The 21,432-nt window shown below is 41.1% G+C and overlaps 1 protein-coding gene across 6 annotated transcripts in view; it reads left to right on the forward strand.

The window, feature by feature from the left end:
• PPP3CC (protein phosphatase 3 catalytic subunit gamma) overlaps nucleotides 1-21,432 on the forward strand; it is a 52,556-nt gene that overhangs the window by 9,849 nt on the left and 21,275 nt on the right. For all 6 annotated transcript variants that reach the window (XM_074940155.1, XM_074940150.1, XM_074940151.1 and 3 more), the window contains exons 2-3: nucleotides 10,259-10,456; nucleotides 10,757-10,881. In XM_074940155.1, the coding sequence (XP_074796256.1) occupies nucleotides 10,259-10,456; nucleotides 10,757-10,881 (323 nt within the window). The remainder of the gene's footprint in view (nucleotides 1-10,258; nucleotides 10,457-10,756; nucleotides 10,882-21,432) is intronic.

Genomic DNA, 21,432 nt, shown 5'->3' on the forward strand with positions numbered 1-21,432 from the left:
TTGGCTAAAGCACTTAATTGCATCTGCTTGAGGGCATTTGCCAAAATAAAAATATAGTTTGGGGGGGGGGGGGAGAATCTCACCCCTAACTGACAATGATGTGCCAGCAGAAGTTACTAGTTGTAGACCTGGCCTCGGAGCAGTAGCTGGAAGGTTAGGCTGTGTTGTATGTTGCTTCCAGACTGTTCTTGTGGACTCAGATTTAGTTGGCTTTTATTTTCTAACCTCCTTGTATTTACCAGTAGGTCCCTCCGCAGGGTGGGAAGGGCTGTGGGGTACACTTTCAAAAGGAGCTTTAAAAGTGATTACACTCTTGGCACATACTTTATTATGTCTATTTGCATGTTGAAACATTAAAGTGTAACTTGATTATTGGAATTAGATGCATGTGACTTATAAATAGACATAGAGGGCCAAATTCTGTTACGCTGTTGGAACAGAAAGGTGAACTTGGCCTCAAAGGTTGAGCATTGCTCCCTTACTGGAATGCAGTTGATAAGCGATGTAGTGGTGAGACTTTAGGTTCTGATTTCTAAAGGGAGCATTTCAATTCAGTGGTATATCTCAGGGTGACTTGAATCTAGTATTGTGATAACTTACTGTGTTTCCCTCTTCCCCCATAGAAAAAATTGTTCAACTTTAGTATGAATGATTTTTTTAAATATTGTGTAGATTGTTTAGGATTTTTTATAGGCAGCTGTTTTTATCCTAATTTCAGAAGAAATGATCTGGTTCAGTATGAAGGGTAGGGTAAGCTTTCTGAATCTGTTCCATATAAAGGATTAATTTTCATTCAGAAGATACAGCTGTCTTAGACCGGTTTCATATTAGATCAAAATTTTTAGTGAGCCCTAAAATCACCCCTCGGAAATCAGGTGCTTAAACACTCCTAGTCTATTTGAGGTAGTCACCATTCATTAAAAAATGAAGTATTCTGTAAAAACAGGGAAGGAGGGTAAGATATCCAGAGTCTGAAATTCAACATATCTACGTTAATAGGGACATTGAAAGTGAATCCAGGGACTGTCATGGGGACCTTGGCTGTCTGCAACAGTAAATACCCACATGATGACGATTGGCCTGACTTCCAAGGTGCTGAGAACTTGTAGCTCTTGTCCAATTCAGTTGGATTTGTGGATGTTCTGAGATTCAGGCACCATATTCATACCAGAAAAGGAAAATTATGATTTACAAGGGAAATAGGATAATCTGCAAAAGTTTAGGTGGTTAGAGAGGAACAAAGAGCAATAAAGTGGTGTAATAATAAGTATTTACATAGTGATCGTGACATCCCTGTGAGGTAGATGCTCGTTTTATTAAGTGGCCTGCCTAAGGCATGAATTGAGTTTGGATTAATAGGATCAAACATTAATGGAGCAAGTTATATTCTGGGGTGGGTAACAGGTTAGAGGAGCTGTTGTTTGCTTCATGTTGTGATTATTTAGTTTCCATGGTGCTTATTTAGCTGAAGTGGTAATTCTGCTGTGGCTCATCAATATCCCTACTTGTGCCAGAGTTGCTTTAAACTGAATAATGGCAAAGATTATTTGTCTGGGTTGGTCCATGCTTCAGAAAGTTAGGATGAAACAGATCTGTTCCTGCAGATGCTTAACTTCAGTTTAGTGCGAGGGAACATCACATAGCTCAAAATGGGGCTCTAGGAATGAAGAGATCCTGGGGTGACCTGAGATTTGTGCAGATGATCATTTCAAGAAGTAAAGATTATTCAATGGAAAATTTAATTCTAGCCATAAATATATTGGGGAACTAACAGCAGGTTTGAATTTGATGAGTTTACTTAAATGTTAAGGGTCAGCCTGGGTTCAACCCCTCTGAGGAGTCAGTCTGGGGAAAAGGTAAGAAACCTAACTTGGTTTCCTGTTTAGACTGTACACCTATAGTAGTTATCCATAGGACAGGCCTGGTCTTTTTTAAAAATATTGGGAAGCCTCTGCCTGCCATTAATGTTTACAGCTCTGGTTGTAAAGACAGGTTCATGCTCGGTCTCTTCCACTTTACAGCCTCTACTTTTAAATATGATTTCTCTCTCCTGTTCCCTCCCCCCAAATGTCCACCTTTAACCTTTGCATCATGGTTCTGTCAGATCTCGCAGGTGACGCAGGGTTGGGTTGGTCCAAGGTGCTGCAGGAAGCTTGTGTTGAAGATTTAATATGTGGTATTCTTCCTTCTGAGTCAGTATGGGCCCAATGCCCCAGCATATTGCTGAGGACAATCTATTATTTATTTGTATTCTAGCACCTAGGAACTGCTGGTGCTGCTGTTAGCTGGGGTATAAAACGGAGATACTGATGGCTTGTTAAAAATTCCATAGCACTCTTTTCATGTGTCTTCGAGATGTCACCCCAAGAGTTCTGCCCAAATTCCATCTGGAGGGATTACATGCTGCCTACCTGTCATTCCCCTTGCAGTTTAACTTCACTATGTCTGTTCATTTCCTATCTCTCAGTTGTGTACTTGGTTTGAGCTGTTTCTAAAATGCTCTAAGGTCTTGGGATGAAGGGTGCTATAGAAGAGTAAATTCTGCATGTGTGGGGTGACGGAAGTTTGCAGCGTAACACAGGCTGAAGGAGGATCTTGTTATGGTGCCATGGAATAAAGAGAAATAGTGACACAGATTGACTAGAATATTGCTGTGGCTGTATAAAGATGTCATCCGTTGCTTGCCATCCAAGTATTTGTTCCCTGTTAATTACTGTTACAGCTTTGCGCATTGCTGAAACTTTAGCCTTCTGTGGACACAGGATAGCACACTGGTTACCTTTCATCACTGAACCAGGTGGATTTGTTCAGATTGAGCCAATTGACTGTGAAGTAATAGTCTGAACCCTAAAAATATGCAATCAGCTCTGTTGAGTAGAAGAATGTTGAGTTACAAGTGGACAAAAAGAGAAGATCTCAGGAAATATAGCATTGCAATATTTTGGAATAGAAAATGCCAGAGACCTGACATGCATGCTATTCATAATTTAACACAGGAGATAGTTTCTTGTAACCCTTTAAAAGGTTTTACAGAACTGAATCCAGTACAGCATTTTTATTGTGAATGTTCTTACCTTGAGCATCTGGGTTTGATCTTGGCAATAATTAGATCTCTGCTGTAACAGGTGGACATCTGTTGTCATGAATTGTCAGACTGTTAGCTGATTGTCAAACTTTTTAGATGTCTAGCTGCAAAGTGGTAGAAAGCATGAAATGTTTGGAAGCTATTGGAGTCTCCTTTAAATAGATTTATGTACTGTCTATTACCTAAATCTATTAAAGGAGACTCTTTCAAGTTAACTTTTGTATGAGGGTAGAAATGACAGTCTTGCCAAAATCCACCGTGACTTGTACCAAGGTGAAAGACTATCTGAAAGGGTATGGTTCTTGTCAGAACTGTGTTAGCTGTTCTTTCAGAATGCTTGAAATGCCTTCCCCCCCCCCCCCCCCCCCCCAGGCTTTTAGCCATCTGTTGAACTAACCAGCTGTAATTCCTCCACTCATCTGACTAGAAGCAGACAGGAGAAGGAGCCCATTGCAGTGAATGACTTTTCAGGTATGCTCCCATATTGGGTTCAGGACTTGCAGCATAATCTCTCTGATGTTCACTACTGAGCAATACTCTGTCATTTTAATCCTGAGCTGCTGCTTTTGACTGGAAGTCTTGGATGGTTTGAAACTAAAATCTGTCTTCTCTGTCTGGTTCTGTCCATCAGAACCATTAATGGAGGGCTTGGGAACAAATTAGTCTGTACCAATCATCATTTTAGGCAAATGCTTCTTATTCCTTTTTCAGTAATGAGTATTGGTTGTTATTTTGTACAATTGTCCGAGTAATGGTAGTAATAGAGCTTTTGTGTTTCTGTTTTCATGGCATGGATCTGATCTTTTTGAAGGTGTGGATTACTTAACTCTGTTCTTGTTTAATGCTTGTTACCATGATTTCTTTGATGGGTGATAAGCATCTTTTTTCTGAACACATTGACTACAGTGTTATAAAACTATGCTCTGGATTGCATTGCCTAACCCAGTCTATGCTCAAGAAGACTATTACCATGTTTAATAGATGTGTAGCATTAGTGCGGCTGTAACCATCTTATGAATATTTTAAGCTGTAATGTAGAAAAGGTGCAGGCCTTCTACTTAAAGGGCATGGAGATTTGGCAGTGGCAGAATGACTTTTTGTGGGTGAGTGGGTTCCACACTTGAGCTGCCTGATATCTGGTTTTGCAGTGTTTCAGAGAAGTGGCTTTTTGTCAGATTGTCATTCTGTAAATAACCTTTTGCCATATTCAGCCTCTTAGTTTGCAGGCTAAGAATACCTACAGTTGGTGTGTACACCTGGACTTGTAAATATAGAGCATGTTAATTTCACCAAACATCCATTCTTGCACTGCAGTGTGCTAAGGATATTGCTATCCTCTTACTTTTACTGAACTCCTTGAAACACAACTGACCCCTTAATCCATTTTAGATCATGGATGTTTACACCTCAAAGTTCACGTGCCATCGTGTCCCTTTGTCTTTGCATGGCATGTGGTATAAAATGTGTGCTGTTTTGCTAACCAGGAATTCTAATCTATTACTCATTATACTAGGTGTGTATGGTGCTTTGCAAAATCGTATGCCCCTGCCACAAGGATTTTGTCGTCTAAATTAGATTTGACACAGGACATGATGGTAAACAAAAGGAGCGGGCACGAGGACCTTAGGGAATGATCATGAGAAGTTCAATATTATGTGCACCTTCCACCCTCTTTGAACTTTCTTAAACTTAGTATTTATGGGCAGTGTCTTGGGAGCCTCGTGTCAGATCAATTTAGTACTCTTCATCTTCAGATTACTTTGACAGTCTGTAACTATCCTTCTCATCCCCCTGTGAGGTAGGTAAGTATTTACACCTTTTACAGATGGGGGAGAATGAGGTCCAGAGAGAAATGTATAGCCCCATGGTGTGAGACGATGGCAGAGCCAGGGATTGTGCAGCTTCCAATCTCTTGATCTAACCACTAGATGGTGCAGCCTGTACCCTATGCTAACTAAAGGTAGTACTGTAAAGAAACTTCCTCCACAGCACCACCTTACAGTATTGACCATTTCAATGGGGTTGAGTGCAAATGAGGGCAAAATCTATAATGGTGAAAATTAGTACATGGAATAATTACTTGCAGTGAGTTGATTAAAGCCTTTATTCAAGTTATGCTGGCTAACAGGATTATTTGCTTTGGCAACACTAATTACTTAAGTGCTCATCCTTATCACTTACTGTGTGCAGGAGACATAATCATTGCTTAATAATATTGGTTGGGTTTTGTTTTGGTTAGAGCCTCAGATTTTGACCTCTCTGTCTGGTTGGGAGGATTTTCCATCTGTCCTCCTTGTGGACTCTGGCATATTTGGTCCTCTCCAGGTATCACAACATGCTTAACTACTATTCCAGCACCTTTTTACAGTACTGGCTTAAAGAACAGAGAACACTGTTTTTGGCTTGGTCTGTGGGAAGTGAAGTGAGGAGTATATTCCCATATTCAGTAGGAGAAGCAGTAATAATTGGCACAGATTCTCCTCCTTGGTGTATGTATGCAGCACCCATTCCTCTAGGGTCACTGCAGAGTGGTGGACAAATTGGCGGAGCAGAAAATAAGTTGATCATGTATATCCGATTCCATCTGGGAGTTAACAATCACATAAAGCTAGCGGTGAAACTTACATAAAAGTTCTTGGCTGCTCACATCAATGTATTGGCACAAATAATCCTCATTTTATCTTACATAAGACTCTACTAATTAAGACTACTGGGAAATGGCAAGGCAGAACTTGCCAGAAGTTTTTCCTGGATTGTTTCTGAATTGTGGATGGTCACTGCCTCTTCTGTGGTCACATACCCTTTTCATTAAACATGCTATCCTAAATTCTGTGGTCTGACTTTTTCTTAAGTGCTTTAAATGCTTAGGGTGATGTTAGAGTTACTGGCCATCTTTAAGACTTGAGAAAGCAATGACGTGGTTGTGACGTTGCACTCCATATGTTTTATGGAAATATGCTTATGAGTGTGAATATGATGTAACTGGAATATGCTTTATGCAACAGGTCTCTTGTAAAGTATCATAAAAAAGGTTATAACCTACTGAATATATTCCTTCTATTCGTATGCATGTATCAGTCTTGTATCTGAAGCTAGAAATATGAAATATAACTCTCAGGTCCTATTGTAATTATGCAAAGTGTGGGCCATTAATGGTCGTTTAGAATCTTGATGGCTCCCATTGACTACAAGGGTTGTAAATGTTTTAGTTACCTGCACGCCTTCCTGTGTACTCGTGGCCCAGCCTAGGAAGAATGGAGACTAGGGGTCTTAACAGTGATATGTGACCACATCACATGATACTGGAATCCATCTTAATCCTTGTACTTTTCCACTGATGAGGTGGGGGTGGGGACAAGCACAGACAAGATTCCCGCCTTGTGCCTAAGCTATAAAAGGAGGTGGAGCAAGACAAAAAGGGCTGCCAGTCATGAGACAACCCCTGCTTACCACTTGAGAGGTCTGCTGGATCTAACACAGACTGTACCAGGGGAAAGGATTGGGCCCAGACTAGGAAGGAGTCTAGTCTGTGGAAGAAGCTTATTGGAACATCTTTGAGGGTGAGATATTACCTGTAATCAGTTTCTTAATGTATTAGGCTTAGACTTGCGTGTTTTGTTTGTTTTGCTTTGTGACTTACTTTGTTCTGGCTGTTATTACTTGAAACCATTTAAATCCTACTTTTTATACTTAATAAAATCACTTTTGTTTATTAATAAACCCCAAGTAAGTGATTGATCCCTGGGGGAGCAAACAGCTGTGCATATCTCTCTCTCGGTGATACAGAGGGTGAACAATTTACGAATTTACCGTGTACAAGCTTTATACAAAGTGAAATGGATTTATTTGGGGTTTGGATCCCATTGGGAGCTGGGTGTCTGGGTGCTGGAGACAAGTAACCTGCTGAGCTGTTTTCAGTTAGTCTGCAGCTTTGGGGGCATGGTCCAGACCCTTGGTCTGTGTTGCAGCAGGCTAGCATGTCTGGCTCAACAAGGCAGGGTTTTAGAGCCCCAAACTAGCAGGGAAAACGGGCTCAGAGGTATTTGAGCACATCAGGTGACAGTCCCAAGGGGATCTCTGTGACCAAACCCGTCAGTGGTATATTGGCTCCATAAAATAATTCCTGATTTACCTTGAATTTTCTTCACTCCCTTATGAGTCATTTGACTCTCAAATTCTATGAGCCTGCCATAAGGCGGAGCTAGCAGGTGGCAGGACGACTGCTGAGTTCCATACAAGAATTAACTTCTAATATGATTAATTACAGTAGTGCCTGAAAGCCTCAATCAGGTTGAGGCCCTAGTGTGCTGGGTGCTGTACACAGATTTGTACTGCACTCATTAGTGTCCCTCTCCTTCTTTCCTTCCCCTGCTTCCAACCCTACCCAGCTGCCAAATCCTGCAATTTCTTTCTGACAACTTTCAGTGAATAAAGTTGTCACATTATTCCAGTCACAGAGTGCTGGACTGGGTCTCCTTTCATTACATCCAATCTTGTTCTCCTTCTGTCCTACATTCCACGTTATTTGGAAAATAATGTTTGGCTTCTAAGACACTCTCTGCATATGCCTGCGCTGCAATTATACACCCTTGGCTGGCCCATGCCAGCTGATTCAGGCTTGCAGGGCTCTAAAGGCTAAGGGTCCCAGAGCCTTGGCTCTGGCCTCAGCCCAAACGTCTACTCTGCAATTAGACAGCGCCTTAGCCGGAGTCAGCTGGCAGAGGCCAGCAGCAGGATTTTAATTGCAGTGTAGACCTACCCTCTGGTGTAGACTTGCTGTCTTTCTCTCTGCCCCTGGGTTCCAAACTAAGGGCGTGTCTACACTATGGGGGAAAGTCGATCTAAGCTACACAATTTGAGTTACGTTACTAGCGTAACTCAAGTTTGCGGGGTCCACGCTATGCTGTGTTGACGGGAGATGCTAGCCCGTCGACTCCCCTTACTCTTCTCTTTCCGGTGGAGTACCGGAGTCGATGGGAGAGCGGTCTGCAGTCTAGCCGATCTTCACTCCTTAGGGCTTATCTCCATTTCCATCATAGGTGGAGACAAGCCCTAAGGAGCTACTGTATTTGCAGTTAAGAGAGATCAGTTACATTCCTGTTAGTCACTGTATTGTTTGATAAGCAACTTTACCGTGCCTATAAATTCAGCAGTTTGGCATATTGAACCTCTTTCATTGATGATTGCTAGGCACATCAACTTCATTTGTATTTCAGTAATATTTTTGTGTTGCATCTGGTTTAGAGTTAAGAGCAAATCCATTTTCCCAGCACATGGTCGTAACATTGAAGTTGGAGATGGGAAAGACCTGGTACCTTACCTGGTCACAGTTGGGATTGTGTGCTGTGACACTTGGAGATGCAGCCCATGCAGGCACACCCAGGGGTGGGAGTGACTAAGGTGTCTTTAAGCCACTTTTGTGCCCTCGGGATTCTAGGTAGTTCCAAGGGCAGTCCCCAACTGCTTAGGGACAGCAGTGCTAATCACAGTCTCCACAGAGATGTGCACTATGGCCTGTGTCACAGCTGATAGGGGATCTGCATAAACAGTACCTGCACCACAGGAATTTTCCCTGGCCAGATAAGGGGTTTTTCCTGTCAATTTATGCTCATAGTGGTGTGCAGTGCCCGCGGGGAATCCCTAGAAGCAGAATTCCTCCTAATATAGCTGTACCCTAGCCTCTTCTTCCCAGTGCAGAATTTTTCCCTATGGAGCGTTTTACTAGTAATGACGGGTTTCAGAGTAGCAGCCGTGTTAGTCTGTATTCGCAAAAAGAAAAGGAGGACTTGTGGCACCTTAGAGACTAACCAATTTATTTGAGCATAAGCTTTCGTGAGCTACAGCTCACTTCATCAGATGCTGTAGCTCACGAAAGCTTATGTTCAAATAAATTGGTTAGTCTCTAAGGTGCTACAAGTCCTCCTTTTCTTTTTACTCGTAATGCTTTATCTTGAGCATTTAGATACTGCAGTGATGGGGGCTGTAGGAGAAAAGCCGAAGCTAGATGGTTGAAAAGATACATGGTTATTTAAGATGTTTCTAAAAGGAAATGGAAGCAGGACCCATGATCATCTCTACACGACATCTTTGTGATAAGAGAGGCAAATAGCTACAAGCAAGTTAAGTTGTATGTTGTCACCATCTTTAGTTGGGGGACACTTTTACATCTGCATGACTGGATTTTACCTTTAGTCTCCCTTTCTTGCTGTTTTGAGAACACCCACAGCATTCAGTTTTTCTGGAGCTAATTTTTCAGAAATAGAAACACTGTGTCCTTGAAATACTATGCAAGGGTCACTTGTGTTTTATTATTTTTAATTTATCCTGGCCTGAGAGATGGCAGATGGGAACCTTAATTTGACACCTCTAACAAATCATTAGAAAATTTTCTTCCAAATTTCAAATACTTCCCTTCTGCTGGAAGCCTCTAACAAATAACACAGTTCTGTTTCATGAAAGTGTAGTGGCTTTTGACGTGTCACCACCTTTAACGTGGTAAAAGTTAAGCAGTGCATCTCAAAGGTATGCTTAGATATTGAAGTGATGGGTGCCTTAGAATATGTACAATAAATGAATACAGGGTATCATCATGACTAGCCAAGTGGTACCCTGTGCTGAGCCTGTATGAGTCACACTTAATTTGTGCATGTACTGAATAAAGTGCAAGGTGTTGTGGTGGTGAAAGCAACTTCCTGATAAGCTATGCAGGTTGAGCTGCAAGCACTAACGGTCATCCCCTAAGCTCTAGATAACCAACACTTGATTGCTGTCCTCTACAAACAAGTACATTTGGTTAGTTATTCTACTGGTATACAATATTTGCACCCATAACCCATCCCTTCTAAAACAGTGTTATGGTAGTGGTTTCCCTCACTAAAGTCAAGAAACACTTTAGTTCCCACATCTACTGTAGTTTTGCACCCCTTTCACCTGCCCCAGGTACACAGATAACATTTTGCATGGCTGTATATGGTGATTTCTAACGTGAGGCTGCCTGTTAGTTGGGTTGGAAGCATGACTTTGATATTGTTGTATTTGAGAAGACAAATGTGTATTGAAACAGATGCTTGTGACTGTTCATGTCTGAGCGCTGGACAGAAGTCTAATGCTGAAATGTGAGTATGAATCCCTTTAAAGAGACACATTGCTAATGTCTTTGCTTCTGTTTTCTAGCTGTCCCATTTCCTCCCACGCAACGGCTCACACTGAAGGAAGTGTTTGAGGATGGAAAGCCCAGGCTTGATGTCTTGAAAAGCCATTTGGTGAAGGAAGGGCGGCTAGAAGAGGATGCAGCATTGAAGATAATCAATGATGGGGCTGCCATTCTGAGGCATGAGAAGACAATGATTGAAGTAGAGGCTCCAATCACAGGTGAGAGAGAGCTTTCTGAAGCTGAAGTCACATATAAGGGCTGTCTAGAATTGCAAGCTGCCAAAAATAGCAGATCTGCTGCTGCGTGTTCTTTCCATCATTTTTCAGGCAGTGGGGTTTTAAAATTGCCTTTACTCCCAGAAGAGGGAGCATTTTGGTAGCATAGGTAAAGTTTTCACAGAAGCTGGATATAATGCCACAGTAGCTTAGGTCAAAATGAAGCCATGCTCCCTGTTGCTGCCATGATCTTTCTCTTCTCAGCATGTAATTGCCTTTTTTGCTCTCCTTCACCCCCCTTAGTGTGTGGTGACATTCACGGGCAGTTCTTTGACCTGATGAAGTTGTTTGAAGTTGGAGGATCACCCAATAACACCCGCTACCTCTTCCTGGGAGACTACGTGGACAGAGGCTACTTCAGTATAGAGGTGACATATAAACCTGTGCCTTTGGGGATTACGATGTTAAAGTCTGAACTAAGCCGAACAAATATTTATCTCTTACACCGTTTTTAGGTTCTAGTATGCTTCTGCATAAGAGGAAGGCACGTTGCTTATAGGTCCTCTACTTGCAGTGTGATTTATTAGAGAAGTTTTATTAACCAATGGGACATTATTTTTGGGGCAAGTTGAAAGTTGTGCCCTCAATATGTAGAGACAGGAAAACAACTGTGGAAGGGTTAATGTCTAAACTCTTGATTCTGAGTCTGTAGCTTTAATTTCACATGTGGCTGTCTGTCTGATTGTGAGCAGAGCAAGAGGGAGAGTTGATCACAGGTGCACTCCTCATATCGCCCATAACACACAAGGAAGCAGTGAGTTTCATAGCAGAGGAAGAAGAGATACTATCTACCCATTAGCCCCTAAAGTATTCAGTGTTGCATGAATGTAAAAGGCTGGAGTTAGAGGGTGGAATTTCACCCAGAACATTGGCCCGAATGAGCCACACAATAATCACAGTAGAGTGTCCTCTAACTACATACCTAACTATGTTGTAGCTACATGCTTTGTCAGTGTAATGTCAGTCATCACACCAGGATTTTGTGACTCCATTCACTGATCATGTAGTATTGCAGCTAGGCAAAGTTGAGAATTGTTGGTCTTAAAGGACAGATTTAATTGACTTTGATCAGTAACAGTTAGCTACTAGCTCTCTGAATGGTTCCTGGTAACTGAACAAGCACATAGTTCTCATGTCAGGAGGTGGTTGTGACTTGTCTCCATGTGGAAGAGTTACTAGTAAATGCCACAGACCCTCAGGGGTGCTATCTCACTTTGCATGAAAGTGGAGTTGACTACTAAAGAAGTGCTTATTCTAGGTACACACACAGTATAACAAGTGACATTTGAGACTATCAGAGGACATAAGATGGCCAAACTAATGATGCCAGGGCTTGTGGGTCTTGCTTCTAAAGGCAATAGAATAAGATGCTGCATAGCAATGTCAGTTAATGTCAGATATGAGAACAAAGGTAATGAAGACCTGACCTATTGGAACTCAAGCAGAATTTCTGTTTGCAGAGATCAGTTAAAATATAAGTCGGGGACTACAAAAGGCAGCAATAAGGGTATGTAGTGTAAATAGTTCTTTGAAGGGTATTTAGTGGGGTACGACTGACTGACTGTGTTTTGGCAGCTGCCTGGCCTCCTTTCATCCTAATACTTCTGGGCTCCTACATATTGACTTTAAGCCAAGGTGAGACACTGAGCAGTTGCTGGGAGAGTGGACACATTGATGCTTGAGAGATTGGATTTCTAATGTTCAGCCAATAGGATTTCTGTAGTGCTGGCACTGGTGCCTTTGTGTATTATTTCTGGAAGGGAGAAGGAATGACTGTAGTTTCATACTATTCCTACTTAAACAGTTTGGTTTGTGCATACTCCAGTGTTGTGTGTTTAAATGGATTTACCTGCCAGAGATATTGTTGAATGCCAGTTTAATCCTTCAGTGATCTGAGGAATATTTCTTTTGTGATGTTAAAGTTGTGCATACGCAACAGCATATGCTCTACAGAACATGGACAGGGAGGTGACTCCCCAACCCCCAGCCTTTGATCCTGGGATCTTATCACAGATAGGCTAGATTGTCTAGCATGTGGGAGAAAGATTAAGGAGTAAGTGCTTAAGTACTATGGTGGTGGGCGCAATTTGGACTAAAAATGGGAAAGCATCAGAACCAGGAAGAAGTGTGTACAGCAGGCAAGGAAAATGGATCACCAGGTAGTCTTTCTGGGGAGAGAATTGAGCTGAGAAAATCTTATCACGGAATAAAGGCAGCAAATTTGAGTTAGTCAAATTTTGCTTGGTCTGGTCCCTTTTTAAGCCTAATACATCTTAAAAGTTGGAGACCTTTGTAGAGCAACCCAACCCTTTCAGTCTTTGGAGACATTTGGGACAGCTGTTCTTTGTAAGCTGTCAGCATGAATCCCTTTCATGCCATTCTTGACCCTCCTCTCCCCGTTTCCCTTGAGTCCGCAGGGGAGATAAAGCCATGAAGCATTCTCTTTCCCCACAGAGCAAGCATTGATCTTTCACGAAGCAGGGTGGGCTTTGATTAGTACATGCGGGGGCTGATCCAAATGTCACTGATAAAACAGAATATAGAAGGCTTGCTTCCCTTGTGCTTATTGATGTGTGCCTTTTCTTTCCACCTACTGCAAAGTGTTGCCTATATGTTGCAAAGTGTTGCCTAGAGAGATCCCCATTTGGGTGTGCAATAAACTGCAGCAGCACCAGTTTCTATAGTGAAATGTCAGCAGTTCAGCAAACAGCTTGGACAACAGCTGTGTGGGCAAAGAAGTGGCTAGTTAACAAGTGGCTGGTTAATCTAGTTCTTTATGGTTTTTTCAGGGTTTCTAACATATACAGTGAAAACCTTTTCAGAGGTGACTGGATTCAGAAGGCCAGCTGCTGTGATCTGAGATACTTGAGTGCCTTAGTTTTGCAGGCACAGTCTCTTTATCACAGAGATTCAGGTAGTTGCAAGGCATCCAGATTTTGCTGTGCTTTCCAGTTTAAAAAGGTGAGGAATGCTGGCATCCACAGGCCCTTTTGTGAGTCATGGCACAAGCTTGTGCATCCATATGCTGGGAGGGGATATTGTCAAGTGTCTGCCCAGAGCTACTGATGATCATGACCTTTTAACTGAGTGAAATAGGATGTAATTGTATAATTGCATCCTGATGTATGCAGTCAGGAAGCAGGATGCAAAACTGGGGATCAGGGAGGTGTTAAGGCAAACTGTATTAGTTGTTGGGGACCCAAGTGACCCCTGGAAGATACCTGTGTGGCCATTAATATTTGATGGGTTGCCAGGGTAAAAGTGGCTGTTCATAGCATACAAGCTGAGTATTCAAATATGCCCAAAAGTCAGTTCGGTCAGCTCAGAGATCTTTACCAAATTCTTTCTGGACCCACTGTTTGTGTGTTGTAGTTTAAAAGCAACATCCTATGGTGATCGTTAAAATGAGCACAAAGATGCCACAACATTTTTTTGTTGTACAGAAGTTGAGGCTTCTGATTGCAAAAAGGAAATAGTCTCCGGGAAACGTTTGATCTCCGTGCCTGTCATTTAAACCCATCATTGCAACTGGGTCTAATGAGCTCATTATTTGGCAGCCATTGCAGAAGACAGGGCTTGACTAAGACCTAGAGACTGAACTCTGTCTCTCCAGAGTGGGGTGGTTGATCCCTATTGTGTAGCAGTCTGTGAGGGAAGCTGGCATTGTTGCTATTGCTGTTTTAGTACCTGTTCTAGGGATAAACAGAGGCATCTGGTCTCCAGAGCTGTCACACTAAACTCACACCCAATAAGTTAAAAGTAAAGGAAAATGTTCTCATTCCTAGTGATCTCTTGTAGTGACGTGCAGTCTGGATGCTATACTATAGGCTATGTGCCTAGCACAATGGAGCCTAACATGCAGGCAATATCTGTGCTAAATAAACATACTTCATTTGTTCCCTTTCTCAGATGCAAGACTGTAAGCCATTATATTACAATATTCAGAGGCTGGTTAGAATTGTGGCTCGGATTGAGATCAGTTCCACATAGCTTCCTCTTTATGAATTTTTCCTTCCTTTCATATCATGGGTGCCTTTCTCGGAAAAAGAGATTCATTTTGTTACAGGTAGTATTGTAGGTCTCCTGCAGGTCTGGTGGTAAAAGCTGACTGGTATTCTTGCTCATAAGGAGCCATGATTTTGCAGTCTTTGTAATTCTATTATGTAAGTTCTGGCTGTTTACTGGACTGTTTTTTGTTTCACATATGAAACATCTAAGTTTAAGAAATAAACGGCCTGTGCACTAGCAAACAGTTTTTCTGCTGCCAGTGATGTGAAGGGGCTTTGGTAATTGATTATCCCCATCATCTGGAAGTGAGAGAGGAGCTGCTTTTTAAAACATGCATATATTATTGTGTGGTTTCTATCAGATTTTTAGTCAAACACATTCTGTGCATCTTCCACTTTTGTGAGGATCTCCTGTCTTAGAGGCTCCTACATACAGGCATTTCAGCAGTTGTGTGTTTCCCAGTGTATCCCGTGCACTGTATTCAGAAAAGGATCTAATGTATAAGCACCAACAGCAGGAGTGATACTTTAACCTAATTTTTCCCCTTTAAAATATCAGCGGCTAAAGGACAGGGCACTGGACTGGGACTCGGGAGATCTGGGTTCTACGTCAGATCCGCCAGTAACCATCTGTGGCACTGGACGATTCACTTCCTCTTTCTGGCCCTCCATCTTTTCTTGACTGAATGCTCTTAGGTGCTGGGAATATCTTCCACTCTGTGCACAGTGCTTAGTGTGATGAGGTTCTCGTCTTACATGGAAACTCTAGGTGTGGTACCATAATACAATTGATAAAATCTGTTTTATTAAATATAAAATAAAAGGATTGACCAGAAACAGAATCAGTTTTATCTATCAGTAGAGGTGAAGTGATGGTGGTGCAGAGCTTTGCTGGATTAATTTGCCAAGTTAGATTACATCAGGGCTCCTTGTTGTCATTGTTTAATTACAGAATTTAATGTACGGTACTTCGGCGGGGCTAGAATGTACAGTTTGATCCAGGATGATTAAATATTGAAGCAACACAGTCAAAGTTGGTAAGCCTAAAATTAGATCGAACAGCTCTTGTTTTGGTTTTCAGATATGTGCACCGAGTAGAATTCCTGTAAATCTCACTAAAACTAGAAGGCAGCAGTAAAGAGGTGTGATATAAAATTGCACACCTAGAGTGCTGAGTGCTTGCTTTCTTTTGCATCCCTCAGTTTGGAGGCCAGAAGTACTTTTTTTTTCATGATCAGAGGAAATCACCAAAAATTGACCTTCAGGTTGGCACTCATGACTGGCCCATGTAAAATGAGTTTTGGCTCACTCCAGTTCCAATTCCCAGTAGAAGTGTCCTTAAAAAAAAGACACAATAGCTCTAATAGACCCATTTTCTGGAGCACTCCTCCGAGTGGCCAAGATTGACTGGATTCAGGAGACCAAACCCCTAGAGATTGTCTAGCCAAATAAAGGTTCAGACATGTTGACAGGAAACCTTGCATGGCCATGGCTGTAGCTCTTCATTGTGGTTTAAGAGAACTTTGGTCTCTAGAGTGGGACTTCTAATTTTAGCATATTTCACAAAATTCACATTAAAAATTAATATTCTAGTAGACTTAATGTGGGGCCTGCCAACCTTGACAATGTCACTACAATTTCTAACAAGTGTGCTTATCACAGCCCGGTTGATCCTGCTGGTGATTCTGATATTACATCAGAGAGAAAAAAGCAATGAATGTTTGAAGGGAAACTGACCCCTCTCTGAGAGGGGAGGGCATGTTTTGCTTTTACACCTTTTCTTTCAGTTTGACTCTGTTCTGTCTTGTTAGCATTATTAAGGAAAGCAGTGATAAGCTTCTCTTGCTAAACCATGTAAGCTGTAAATTCACTTTGATTTAACACACCAAACTATGTGCAATTGTAAATAGAAGCTGGATTCATTCTCTACCCCATCCTGCAATAAGACTGAATAATTCTCAATGTCTGTTTTCGCATAATATTTTCAAATAGCAAGCATTTAATCATATTCCCTTGCTTTGTCCATCCATTACATTAGCAGTATCCCAGAATACATAACCCATTAAAGAAAAAATGCGGTCTGAGCATAAGATAGACTTCTGGAGCTCTTTCTTTCTGTTCCCTGCTTTGCCAATGACTGCCATTTCCACCCCCGTACCTGTTTTCCTATCTATAGAATGGCAATACTTGCCTATTTCAGAAGAGGGATGGAAGGCTTATTATTTATAAGCACTTTATAGATGCAATTTTTATGAATTTGTAAGTCTCAGCTGACCTTTTTTAAAGGAACATATCTCTGTTTATAATGCTAGTTATGTATTTGCATAAAGGGACTCTTAAAAAGGTTCTTCAAGGCCCCCTACAATTTGATTCCTTATGCTTCATTTAGGAAATGTTCCATCATGCTTTATTGCAGGCAGTTCTGATCTCCTTCTTGTAAGTAGCGGTAAATCTTTTGTATGAGTGTCGGTTTGTAAGGGAAGAAATTAAATATTCATGTACACCTTGGTGCATGGCTTTAGGCTTTAAGGTCACAGACAAAAAAAAAGGGAAATTGCATTCTTAAATCTAGTAATCCATAATTGTTTCAAGTTGCTACTGCGATGTTGTAACCATTTAGTAATCTGTTTCTAGGCACAGAGCCTTGGAAAATCTGGATAAGGGATCTCTTTGTAAAACACCAACTAAAAAAATCACATGAATGCAACTGTAGTTATCTCTATTACTTCTTATCATGGCTCCTGTAGAGACATCAACAGGCTGTTCAGTGCTCTTTGAACTATATTTCTCCTTATGTGTTCCCTTTCTCAACACCAGTGATTTTTCAGGTACTTGTGAAATATCCACCATTTGAGATTAAAATGTAAAGTTTGATTTAGAGTTCTGTAGATTTTGTTCTGTTGTCAGAAAGCATTGTTTCATGGTTACATCCATTATTCTACACGACTATATTTTTTAAAACGTACGTATTTTTAATAGCTCTTCCCCAGGTTGCTAACATGATGAGAGATGATTTAAAACTGAAAGAACTTTTAAACTCTGATTTCCACTCCATCATTGCTCTATTCCCCCCTCAGGCAGTGAAACCAGCTTAGTCAGTTCCCTGATCTTCTGTCTCCATCCCTCATGTCAATTTGTGTCGTTTATAGTAACTTTCATTTTCTGGTTCTCATGTGCTACCCCTGATCTGTGACATTTAGGTTGCAAACACACCAGGATAAAGTTGAAATTGCAGAATATTTATAAATTTGTGGGAACATTTCTCCTATAAATAGTCTTAGTAAAATATTTTATTCTGGATCTAAACGGACAACCTAAATTACCTGACAATGTTGCATTATCTGTAGTAGTAGTTAAAATTAGGATTGTGTTAGCATGTCTCTTCCTTTAAGGTTTAAATTCTGTAACATGCAGAGAGATGCTTCAGAACTCCATGGGGCTCTGGAAACCCTTACATTTACCTAGGCAGAAAGGCTCCTTATTCTCTGGAGATTTTAAGGTTTCAAATGAGTAAATCAGAGTTTGCCTGGAGGTTCAATATTTAAGTACCTTGATGTTTTAGCCATCTGTAATAGAAACTGGATTGAAGTTGGTTTGTCTCTGCTCTGGAATTAATTTTTATACCACAGCAGCTGGCTTCTGGAATACTGTGCACCCAAACCAGCATGCATTAAGTGCAAAATTTGCTTTCTGATGTCAACCTTCATCTTTCATGTTGTGAAAGAATGTACAGTTTTTGCAGCATGTCAGCCTAAAGGGCAAGTGCTTGTTCCAAACTTTAATCCAAGCCATACTGTTTGTTGTCATAACAGATTACCTTCCAACTCTCAAAATCATCAAGGCAAACTTGATATCACTTCTCCCATGTTAGACAAATCAGCTGGTTAAGTCAGTTTGCCAACCACAGGATGATATAAGTATCTTCTTCAGAACATTTATCTTCAGAGCTTCCTTGGCAAGCTAGCCTGGAGTATTTCCCTGGCCCTAGTAAGGCTGTTGTGTCAATTTGATATTGGTCTGTTCCACAGTGACACTGAGGCACTTGTTCAGTGACACTGTTCAAAGCAAGCTTGTGAAACTTTTTTCAGCCCCCAGAGGGTTTTGAGTTTTTCCTGTTTGGGGCTTTTTCATTTCTTCAAGCATCTATACCACATGAATATAACATGTACTCAGAAGTTTGGTTTTTTCCCCCCCATACTAGAAACATGAGGCTCTAACTAATATTCAACACACTTGATATAATGGTCAGCAAGGACATAATGATCTCCAGTTTAGGTTGCAGATGGGACAGCTGTAGAGATACTGTCCATCTGTTTGTGCTTAGCTGCTCTGAAAAGGAGTGCTCTTACTTTGGTTTCTGCTGATAGGGAGGAAGGAAGGAAAAGCTGCCCCCACCCAATGCAAAGTTGGTTTCAGTTGAATGAGATCTCATCTGTCAGTTCTCTAGCTCAAGCCTAATATAGAGAAATGTGTGCTGTGGCTTTTCCCCCCACTGGTGAAATTGACCAAGATAAGATCTGATGCTGCTTATGGAACGAGGTTGCTCTTAAGGTTCTACTTGAAATCAACTTTTTGGGTTTATTTTAAGACGGACTCAACTTGAATGCCTGTTATTAAATGAGGATATTGATATAACAGGCACCACAGAAACTTGGTGGAATGATGATCATCAAAGAGAGACGATAATTCTAGGGTATAAAATATATAGGAATGACAGAGTAAGTCACACTAGTGGGGCAGTGGCACTATACGTGAAAGAAAGCATAGTCAAATATAGTAAAAATCTTAACTGAATCAAACACAGAATCTCTATGGATAGAAATTCTGTGCTTGAATCAGAGTATAGCAGTAGCAATATATTACTGACCGCCTGACGAGGATGGTGACCATGATTGTGAAATGCTTAGAGACTAGAGAGGCTACAAAATCAGGAAACCAATAATAATGGGGAATTTCAATTATCCCCATATCGACTGGTAATGTGTCACGTCAGGTTGGGATACAGAAATAAAATTTCTAGACATCATTAATGACTACTTCTTGGAGCAGCTAGTCCTGGAACCCACAAGGAAAGAGGCAATTCTTGATTTAGTCCTAAATGGTGCACAGGATCCAGTCCAAGAGGTGAATGTAGTTGAAGTGCTTGGTAATAGCAACCATAAATGTCATTAAATGTAACATCCTTGGGGAAAATACCAAAGAAACCCACTACAATAGCATTTAACTTCAAAAAGGGGAACACAAAAGTGAGGAGACTAGTTAAATGGAATTTAAAAGGAACAGTCACCAGAGTGAAATGCCTGTAAGCTGCATGGAACCTTTTAAAAAGCCCTGTAATAGAGGCTCAAACTATGTGTATACCCCAAATAAAAGAGAAAACAGGAAAGAGCGCCAAAAAAGCCTCCTTGGCTAAACAACCGAGTAAAAGAAGTGTTTAGAGATAAATAGACATCTTTTAAAAATTGGAAGTCTGATCCGACGGAGGAAAATAGGAAGGAATCGGAGGACTGGAAGGGACCTCGAGAGGTCATCTAGTCGAGTCCCCTGCAGTCATGGCAGGACTAGCGAACATACACTCTGGCAAGTCAAATGTAAAAGTATAATTAGGCAGGCCAAAAAAGAATTTGAGGAGCAACTAGCAAAACACACAAATTAACAGCAAATTTTTGGAAGTACATCAGAAGCAGGAAACCTGCCAAACAATCAGAGGGACCACTCAACGATCGAAATGCTAAAGGAGCAATCAAGGAAGATAAAGCCATTGCAGAGAAGCTCAGTGAATTCTTTGCATTGCTATTCACTGCAGAGGATGAGAGTGAGATACCCACACCCGAGCCATTCTTTCTAGGTGACAAATCTGAGGAGCGGTCCCAGCTTGAGGTGTCAGTATATGAGGTTTTGGAACAAATTGATAAATTAAACGGTAATAAGTCACCAGGACCAGATGGTATTCGCCCAAGAGTTCTGAAGGAACTCAGATACAAAATTGCAGAACTACTAACTGTGGTATGTAACCTATTGCTTAAATCAGCCTCTGTACCGGATGATAGGAAGATAGCTAACGTCATGTTGGGTTGTGTTTTTTGTTTTTTTTTAAAGGCTTCAGAAGTGATCCTGGAGATTATAGGCTGGTAAAATGAATTTCTGTACTATGGTTTCAACCAATTTGCCTGGTACTGAACAGAATTATCAGACACTGAGATGAACACAGTATGTTGGGGAAGAATCAACATGGCTTTTGTAAAGGGAAATCATGCCTCACTAATCTATTAGAATTCTTTGAGGGGGTCAACAAATTTGTGGACAAGGATGATATAGAGGACTAGACTTTCAGAAAGCCCAGTGTCCCTTGCCAAAGGCTATTAAGCAATGTAGGCAGTGAGGGATAAGAGGGAAGGTCCTCTTGTGGATCAGTAACTGGTTCAAAGGTAGGAAACACAGGATAGGAATAAATGGTCAGTTTTCACAGTGGAGAGAGGTAAATAGCAGGATCCCCAAGGATCTGTATTGGGGTTAGTGCTGTTGAACATATTCATAAATTATGTGGGGAAAAAGGGGTAAACAGTGAAATGGCGAAGTTTGCAGATGATATGAAATTAACTCAAGGTAGTTAAGTCCAAAGCTGACTGAGAAGAGTTAACCAGTTTTGTGAGATCCTTTTGTGACTGGCAACAAAATGGCAAATGAAATTCACTGTTGATAAAGCAAAGTAATTAATGCACATTGGTAAACATCATCCCAACTATAAATACAAAGTGAAAGGGTCAACATTAGCTGTTACCACTCAAGGAAAAGATCTTAGAGTCATAGTGGATAGTTCTCTGAAAACATCTGCTCAATGTTCAGTAGTGGTCAAAAAAGCAAACAATTTAGGAACCATTAGGAAAGGAATAGATAATAAGACAAAATATC

The sequence above is a fragment of the Natator depressus genome, chromosome 26 (assembly GCF_965152275.1).
Source record: "Natator depressus isolate rNatDep1 chromosome 26, rNatDep2.hap1, whole genome shotgun sequence".
In the NCBI taxonomy this organism is placed as follows: domain Eukaryota; kingdom Metazoa; phylum Chordata; order Testudines; family Cheloniidae; genus Natator; species Natator depressus.